A 9,624-nucleotide genomic window follows, 5' to 3' on the forward strand; every position below is an offset into this window, starting at 1 on the left:
CTTCCTCCTCCTGTACAGCATTGACCCTCATGGGTTTATTTTGGAAAGGCTGAGGTGGAAATGAAATCGGATCCCGACGGAAAAAAGTTCTCTCGATTTCCAGACATTCTACTCGGAGTTGTTCTAGAGAGGATACCGGCATCGAATACACGATGGTAGACAGATTTTTTCGTAAATTCTTTTTCACGAGAGAGATCATCTCAAGTTCTGAAACTGGCCTCTCCAGTTTAGACCGCATGAGGTTTATATCATGGAAGAATGCACCAATTGATTCATTCGCTGTCTGTTTGCGTTCCAACAAATCACGCATTTCTTCAAAACAGGTTCTTCTGGTTTTGAACCTCTCAATTAGAGCGAATTTTAATGAATCCCAAGTGGTAATAAAATGAGTCCTCTGCTGGAGCCAAAACCATTCGTAGGCTGGTCCAGACACGAGGATGTGGAATTCATTCAATATTTCTTCCCAGGCTAATCCATAGTGTTGTTGGAAATATTCAAGCCTATATATAAAGTCTTCTACGGATAGGGTGTTGGGTTTTCCGGAAAAATTTAGGCCGAAGCGTTCTACTCTAATGCCTTGCGTACCATTCGCACTTATAGACGGGGTTACTGTATTTCTACGATTTAACCCTGCGGCCGATGTCTCTCTGTTTGGTGGTGGAATAGTTGGTTGAAAGTTACTTGGCTGAGGGTTTGGGGGGGTGTTACGTCCTTCGATTGACAACCTGGCTACCGTTTCATTCAATTTATTTATTACCGCATATACCTTTCCCATTTCCATACTGACGCTTTCTGATACCAATGTGGTCAGATTCAATCTGGCCTCATTAATACTGTCTTGTACCATCCCTCTAACGACTTGGTCTACATGATAAGACGGATTGGTTTGAACTTCGGGTAGAGGATTACTTTGTTGCGACCGAGCATTGGCGCTGGTGCTAGGAGTTGGGTTATTTATGGTTCCCGACAAATCCCTTATTGTCGAGTCCCTATTTGTGTCTGGATTATCCATTCTATTTCCTACTCCCTTCTTTTTGTATTTGGGTTTCGGTGAGTGAAATGAGGTTCTACTTAGGTCAAAGGCTAAGGATCTATTTCGTTTACTGCGTCTTTTTCCTGAAACGTTTTCGCTCATTGAAAAAGTAAATAATGTGAAATGTGCGGAATTTGTATATAGAATTTTGTTTAATATAAATCTTGGCAGAATAATCAAATCTTATAACGTACGCTTACAAATATTAAATATAAATTAGTTTATTAGATTAAATTTGTTAGTCTACTTAATAAAATGGTTAAAAAACGTTAAATTAATTGACAACATAGAAAACATACAAAGTACAGATTATTTTAAACACTAGACACAATATTATTAATGATTCAATTTATTCTGTGTTTGAGAGGGGCTTGAGTGCTTTTTCAGTTATCATGAGTTAAGTGTGTGGATTTTTTTCTTTTTCTTATTTTTAACAATATTACGTGTCCTGATTTGGTTGTTGAGGTGTATTGTAGGACGAGACTAAACATATAAATTTTCAATAAAATTTTAAATGGCAAAAAACCGCGCATTTGCTTCGCAATTTTGCAAAATAAAAGATCTGCGGAAGGATATTATGAAGCAAAGCAGTTTGCAGCATTTAGGCCACAAAAGACATTGCTTTCATTATCAATTTTCACCACTTTAAAACTTTACTAGGACATAAAACAAAACATAAATTCTGGTGAGGTCAACATCACGGCAGTTTTTGAGACCTAAGCGTTACAAAAAAAAATCTCGTGAACAAGGTTTCAGAATCAATGCTGACTGTGATTTTCGTCTTCTCAGTCGCTATTGCACTTATCCCTTTGCTAACCTAACTATTGAATCTACTCTAACAAACACAAAAATGAACTGGTCATATAGACAATACATACATTGTTACATTACACGAACAAAGTTATTGCACCTGACCCTATAATTGGAACGAAAATCCTACTTTTCTCTTAAATCTATTCTAAATATTGCACATTATCCCGAATTAATATTAAAACCGAGTCGGCAATATAAGATAGTTTTAAAGAAAAGGCGATATTTCGCTTTGTTTTTACTGCATGGTATTTGGTCTATTGCTTTGAGCATAGCTGTTATCGCTCTGATTTTCTTAATTTATTGATTTTTTGTTTGGGCGCCATACTGTTATGTACCACCTACTGTGGCGCTGTGGTTTTAAGGCCAGCTAGCTCAGCAGCCATCTTTGGGGAGGTTCTCAACCCTTTTCCATCAGCCCGAGGGGACAAACAAGTAAACATTTGGAATTGATACACAAAACATAGAAACACTACACTTACAAAAAGAAACACGATACACCATCAACAAGGAAGCTTGGTGTTTATGCTTCCACACATGGCCCACCCAACCTTGACCCTTAAAATCCAAAATTTCTATTATTCATAAGGGCCCCTGATCCTCCACACTTACCACATGATGACTTGCACTTATTTCCCCCTCTTTCTAATAAATTTAGCACATCATTTTTAAACTCTTAACATTCACGTTACATTTATTAACATATTTGACTTAAAAATCTAACAAAAAAAAAACACAAATAAACATAAACCTTAGATTACTAACACTAATTTCATGAGACAAATCTCTCAGATTACCCTGATTTTACCTCTTAGTTTCACCTATTGGTAATTAGACTATTTATTTCACCCTGCCTAAGAGAGCTCCGTTAGTGGGATTATTATAAGACTTTAATTACAGCCTTTTTTGTACACTTTAAACTTTTGGGTATTTTAGGGCAACCCTACTCTCACGCTTTCTTTTAGCATTAATAATCCTTACAATATAAAAATTGAACACATACAAACAAAACAACACAACTTAAACTAAACACTTAAGATATTCATATTTAAATTAGTTCGTACTATTAGTTTAGATGTTGATACTTTAAATATTAAAAAAAATTACTTATTTTCTTTGTTTCATTTTAGGTAAAACCGGTGTTTATGGCTTAAAATCTGTGTTCCACACAAAAATGGACCAAATGGACTTCAAATATTAATATTCTTTGTTACCTTGGTCAAAGGCTTGCCTTATTTAACTAATCCCGACTCTTCTGCCTGGTGGAATGTTGGCAGTTGGTACAACAGGGGATTTTAGGCTCTTTTGTGGACCTTCTTTGGCGGTATTGTGGGGATCCGACAATTATATCCCAAAATAATTTTCACTGGCCCCCTTTTTTTTGCAATGGAATGAGGAGGCCAGACATCAAATTGTTAGCAGTGTGCCTTCGGTTTTCTAAACACATAAAAGAACATAAAAAACACAACATTAACTCTACGTCCGCATACGTTATTGTTGAAATTGCCACTTACGTAGATATAAACAAATTCCCGCACACACACGCATACAAATACAATTGAAATATAAAATATAAAAAAAAAACTTTGTTTTATTTTGTTTTTGGTAATCCTTTTGTACTTTTGGTTTTTGGTCGCTTTTTCGATTTTTAATGTGGAAGGTTATAAAACACGGTTTAGAATTGAAAGGTTTTTTTCCTTTCAGTCCCTTTTATAACCTTCTACAGACGCATAATTTTCCCTCTTTTTTTGTTTCCTTTAGTTTGCGACATTTATTATTCCTTCGTCTTTACCCCACTTAGCCAACCTACAAACCCTCCCAAGGTTGTATTTTGCGCTCCGTCTCCACTAACTACAATTCGCAGTGGCAACACCGAAACTCATTAGTTTTATCTGGCGGCCGGTATATCCGGTTCATTTTCTTTTTGCTGGCCGGTCAACAACCATCGCACAGAGATGCGGTTGGTTGTATTTCATTTATTAAAATTTATTTAATTCAGGGGCAATCGCAACATAGTACACAATACTAATACTAATTGTTAAAGAACAACTGGATGCACCAAACAAAAAACAGGAAAATAATATTTTTACTGCGAAGTGTCACCCTGCCAACGAGCATAAATCTGAAAATTTTTGATCGATACTTTACGAGAAATCTATCAGTACAGTCATCTGGCGAAAATATAATGGACTTCTTTTTCTCCAACCTAATATAAAAATTGAAAAAATAAGCCTACTTGGACTTTAGAAATTCCCAAGGTCTCATTTGGATATCAATTTACCTTTATAAAGACCTGTGGGCTCTATATCGACCAATTTATCGTTATTATTTGGATGTTATTCTAAAACCAATTCAATTGCATGATGATCATGAAAATATCGAAGAAAAAAGTTGATCGTGTTACCAGAGATCATATGTGCTTATAAAGGCCTGTTGACCCCATACAGAACAATTTGTCTTAAACAATTCCTGTGGTCTCCACACAGACCAAATGGTATTTATAATACTCTAGTGATCTTCAAATGCAGTGTATTTTGTAATACGTTATATCCTTCGGTCTAGACCACCTTATCGTCATCGTCTCCATCAAGACAAAACTTTCCTGAATTAAAGTAACGATGAATGGCAGGTTTTCAAAGAATTAACGAAGTAAGATCTCAAAAGTGGTGACGGTGCTTGCAAATGAACATTATTTGGTTCGAAGTACGATATCTGAAGTGTGAGAGAACCTTGTCTTCAAGTTAGCGTGCTTGGGTGTAAACAAAAACAGAAAAAAGTGGTTGAACCAAATGAAGTTCTGTAACTTCGGTACCGGAACAAATAAATTGTGGGGCTTAAGCATCCCAATAAGAGGCTATGTCAAATATTGCACCAGCAAATTTGTTAGACAACAGATATATTATTCTCCGAAAAGCTTGTTCGTCACCTTGTATGATATTTTTTCCGAATTGCACATTTGTATGGCGAGTATAGTGTGCCATAGGTAAAATATATATTATAGTTATTTTTTTAAGAACTCTTTATGTATAGAATTTTAGTTTTAGTTTTTTTTTTATGTATTTAGTTTGGACATGTCTGAAGTGTCCCTTTGTTGGAGTAGTTAATTCATATTGTTAATCATAATGTATCTTATTCGGCCTGAAGGCTTTGTATACATGTTATTGTTGAATAAAAATTAAATTAAAATATCAATTACAAAATCTCAGGATGGAAAATACTGTTTAAGAGGCAAAAAACTTTTACCCGCCAAGAACGTGGTATGTGGAATTGCAAACACTTCGGTTGAAAATGAGCTTAGGACTTTCAAATTAACGAAAATAGCGGAGACAACACCAAAAACTAATCCGATATATCCTAATACCAAACATCCTTGGAGTAGTATGAATGGATTTGCAAAATTGTTAAGTTCTATTTTCATTATATCAACCTCTATCGCAATTTTAACACTCAATCGGATATTGTCAAACCGAATTGGGTCTCCGATGATTAGTTCGCGGTGTAGCAACGAAAATGACAACAATTTAAACTAAAAACACCAGTTTACAATTCAAATTTAACATATCTCCTTTCCCCTATGCATTTTATTCCACACAACATTTCGATCTATAGAAACCTAACAACATTTTTGACATTTCACGTGTTGATGTTTTGATCCATTTACTCTGTGAACACGCGGTGCTGCTGCCAGTTGAAACAATTTGTGTTTTTATTTAAAATAATTTAAATTTATTGAATTAAAAGTTTATTCGGAATAAATAAAAATGGGCAAATCGAAAAAGAAGCATCCTAAAAAGCGTACCGCCGCTTTCAAAGAAGGCGAACCCAGTGAACTGGCAGAGGCACCACATTCATTCATTATACATCGTGGCCTATCCTGTCCCCATATTACAGATTTGACATTGGATTTCCGTAGAATTATGGAACCATTTACCGCGAGTGAATTGAAAGAGAAGAAAATTAATCGTATTAAAGATTTTGTTGCTGTCAGCAGTTTCTTCCATGTCTCACATATGGGTATATTTAATAAGGCAGCGACGCAGTTGTCGTTTAAAGTGGCCCGTTTGCCAAGAGGTCCCACACTCACCTTTAAAGTGCATCAATTTACACTGGCCCGAGATGTGATATCACAGCATAAGAAACAATTTATCGATGAGGGAATGTTTAAACATTCACCATTGGTGGTAATGAATAATTTCACCGGCGATGGTAAACATTTGAAGCTGATGGCTCACACATTTCAAAATATGTTTCCGGCGATTAATTTGGCGGAGGTAAGTACAATGGGATTTTAGATTTTTTGAAAAATTAATAAAGACATTCTTTTGTATTTCAGGTCAATATTGCCACCATAAGACGTTGTGTATTATTCTCCTATAATCCTGAAACAAATTTGGTCGATATGCGCCACTATTCCATACAGGTTGTACCTGTTGGCCTTAACAAAGGTGTCAAGAAATTGGTTATGGGAAAAATACCCAATCTATCAAAATGTGAAGATATTGCCGAATTTATTATGCAGTAAGTTCAGAATTCTACGCCCATGATAGGTGTCTAAAAAATAATTTTGAAAAAATCCACGCCTTAGATAGGTGTCTAAAAAATAATTTTTAAAAAATCCACGCCTTAGATAGGTGTCTAAAAAATAATTTTTAAAAAATCCACGCCTTAGATAGGTGTCTAAAAAATATTTTTTAAAAAATCCACGCCTTAGATAGGTGTCAAAAAAATAATTTTTAAAAAATCCACGCCTTAGATAGGTGTCTAAAAAATAATTTTTAAAAAATCCACGCCTTAGATAGGTGTCTAAAAAATAATTTTTAAAAAATCCACGCCTTAGATAGGTGTCTAAAAAATAATTTTTAAAAAATCCACGCCTTAGATAGGTGTCTAAAAAATAATTTTTAAAAAATCCACGCCTTAGATAGGTGTCTAAAAAATAATTTTTAAAAAATCCACGCCTTAGATAGGTGTCTAAAAAATAATTTTTAAAAAATCCACGCCTTAGATAGGTGTCTAAAAAATAATTTTTAAAAAATCCACGCCTTAGATAGGTGTCTAAAAAATAATTTTTAAAAAATCCACGCCTTAGATAGGTGTCTAAAAAATAATTTTTAAAAAATCCACGCCTTAGATAGGTGTCTAAAAAATAATTTTTAAAAAATCCACGCCTTAGATAGGTGTCTAAAAAATAATTTTTAAAAAATCCACGCCTTAGATAGGTGTCTAAAAAATAATTTTTAAAAAATCCACGCCTTAGATAGGTGTCTAAAAAATAATTTTTAAAAAATCCACGACTTAGATAGGTGTCTAAAAAATAATTTTTAAAAAATCCACGCCTTAGATAGGTGTCTAAAAATAATTTTTAAAAAATCCACGCCTTAGATAGATAGGTGTCTAAAAAATAATTTTTAAAAAATCCACGCCTTAGATAGGTGTCTAAAAAATAATTTTTAAAAAATCCACGCCTTAGATAGGTGTCTAAAAAATAATTTTTAAAAAATCCACGCCTTAGATAGGTGTCTAAAAAATCATTTTTAAAAAATTCACGCCTTAGAAAAATAATTTTGAAAAATCCACGCCTATGTTGGACTTCTAGAAATGTCTATGTTGAAGGCTAAAAATAATTAAAAAAAAATTCCCACCTATGTTGAAAGGCTAAAAATAATTTAAAAAATCCCCACCTATGTTGAAAGGCTAAAAATAATTTTAAAAAAAATCCCCACCTATGTTGGACCTCTAAAAATAATTTTGAAAAAATCCTCGCCTATGTTGGATCTAAAAAGATCTATGTTAAAGGCTAAAAATAATTTTGAAAAAATCTACGCCTATGTTAGACCCTTAAAAATAATTTTAAAAAATCCAGGACTATGTTGGACCTCTAAAAATATTTTTTTAAAAATCCACGCTCTCCTTTACTAGAAAAAATTATTTTGTAACATTTTTAACATTTTCATTCACTTTTCCTTTCCAGGGATGGTAACGCCTCCGAGTCCGAAGCCGAAGATGATGAAAACTCTCAAGTTGTCCTACCACAAACTCTCAAACGTAAGGGAAATTTGGAAAATAACAAATCCGCCATAAAGCTACAAGAAATAGGACCTCGTATGACAATACAACTGATGAAAATCGAGGAAGGCCTATTGACCGGCGAAGTTCTTTACCACGATCACATTGTTAAGACCGAAGAAGAAAAGGAAGAACTGAGAAAAATGGTAGAGAAGAAACAAAAACTCAAGGAACAGAGAAAGAAGCAACAAGCCGAAAATCGGGCAAAGAAACTCAAAGAACAACAACAGAAATCAAAGACCCCTAGTAGCGGTCAAGCTGAGGCAGGTTATGAGGAGGAGGTTGCTGCTGCCAGTGATTTAGATGATGATGCTGTCTACTACAAAGAAGAAGTTGGTGAAGATCCCGATGAGGAACTTTTCAAATCCACAGAACCTGAATCAAGGAAACGTACCAAATTGCCACCTAGCTTCAAGAGTAAAAGACCCAAATTAGACGCGAAGGATGGCAATAAAAAGGAGTTCAAAAAGGATTTTAACAAAAATGGTTTCAAGAAGTCTTTTGGTGACAAGAAAAACGGAAGTTTCAAGGATAAGGGTGGCAACAACAGCAGCAAGAAAGGTGGTTTCAAGGATAAAAAATCATTTAAGAGCGGTTTCAAAGATAAAAAGCCATTTAAATTTAATAAGAAAAAATAACACTTGTAAATAATTTATTAGATAACTTTTTACAAAATGGAAAAACACTATTCGTTTGTTTCTTTCTTAAGTTTATTTTTAACTTAAAGTAATTAATAAAAAAATACTTTTTAAAAACTAAGAAATTCCCTCGCCTTTCTTTAGCTAACCAAACATTTTCTTCACCATACCCTTATAATTGGCATTACTAGTCTTGCGACATTCCACCACTTTGTGGTAGAGATTTTTAAATTCTTTTTTCTCCTGATAGTCGGGTATTTTCTCTATAGTCTTTTGGGCCAAATCAAATTCCGACAAATGATAATAGGCCATAGCTCGACGATAGACACTCTTCTCCGAGGGAGAATTTTGCTTATCCACAAAATTCGTTTGATAGATGACATCCTCATAACGCTTGGCATTTAGCAAACAGGCAGCCAAATTGGTTTGAATTTGTACGAATAAATCATGCATATCCTTTCCAGCCATACCATCACGTTTCTTGGTCAATCCTTCAAATTCTTTAAAAGAAATCAAACACTTGGCAGCTCGTGAAAAATATTCATGGGCAAAGACGGGATAGGTTTTGAACATTTTCACGCCATTCTCTTTATATTTCAAGGCCAGTTGATACATTTCCGGTACCGTCAGCTTATGTATGGGTTTGGATTCTAGTATTTCCTTGAGCACCAACGTGACTCGTACATCTTTACCGGCTTCTTTGGTCTTAATCGTACACAACGCCTTCTCACCAATGACCATTTGTTGAACCATCATTTCCAAATAATAATCCACTGGACTTAAGGCACTACCCATTTCCATACACTGATCTTTGCCAATTTTGTCATCACTCAGGTAAATCGTTTCACGTCCATTCAGATTTTCAACACTTTCCACACAAATAATTACCTTGGCCACCGGATGAGGTTTTTCCAATTTGGTAAATTGATGGGCCAATACCTTTTTGTGTAGGCCTTTGCGTTCCATTTGCCATTCGGTGCCAACATACCATTCCATTTTGTGGACCATGGTGGAGGAGTTTATTCGATTTTCGGATTTTCTTTACTTTTTAATTTGTTTCCGAATAAAACGATGTGG

At 34.6% G+C, this 9,624-nt stretch overlaps 2 protein-coding genes across 2 annotated transcripts; one reads left to right on the top strand and one right to left on the bottom strand.

The window, feature by feature from the left end:
• The first annotated feature begins 5,573 nt into the window (after positions 1-5,573).
• LOC133337526 (protein Peter pan-like) lies at positions 5,574-8,695 on the top strand. Its single transcript, XM_061545745.1, has 4 exons — positions 5,574-6,114; positions 6,177-6,361; positions 7,815-8,519; positions 8,692-8,695. Exons 1-4 carry the CDS (start codon positions 5,605-5,607, stop codon positions 8,693-8,695), a joined length of 1,404 nt encoding a protein of 467 aa, XP_061401729.1. The 5' UTR covers positions 5,574-5,604.
• LOC133337527 (uncharacterized) lies at positions 8,692-9,562 on the bottom strand. Its single transcript, XM_061545746.1, has one exon. The coding sequence runs from the start codon at positions 9,553-9,555 to the stop codon at positions 8,692-8,694; it is 864 nt and encodes a 287-aa protein (XP_061401730.1). The 5' UTR covers positions 9,556-9,562.
• Between the last annotated feature and the right edge of the window lie 62 nt (positions 9,563-9,624).

Source organism: Musca vetustissima, unplaced genomic scaffold (assembly GCF_032173495.1).
Source record: "Musca vetustissima isolate MV318-11 ecotype Yass unplaced genomic scaffold, APGP_CSIRO_Mvet_v1 utg92631, whole genome shotgun sequence".
NCBI lineage: Eukaryota > Metazoa > Arthropoda > Insecta > Diptera > Muscidae > Musca > Musca vetustissima.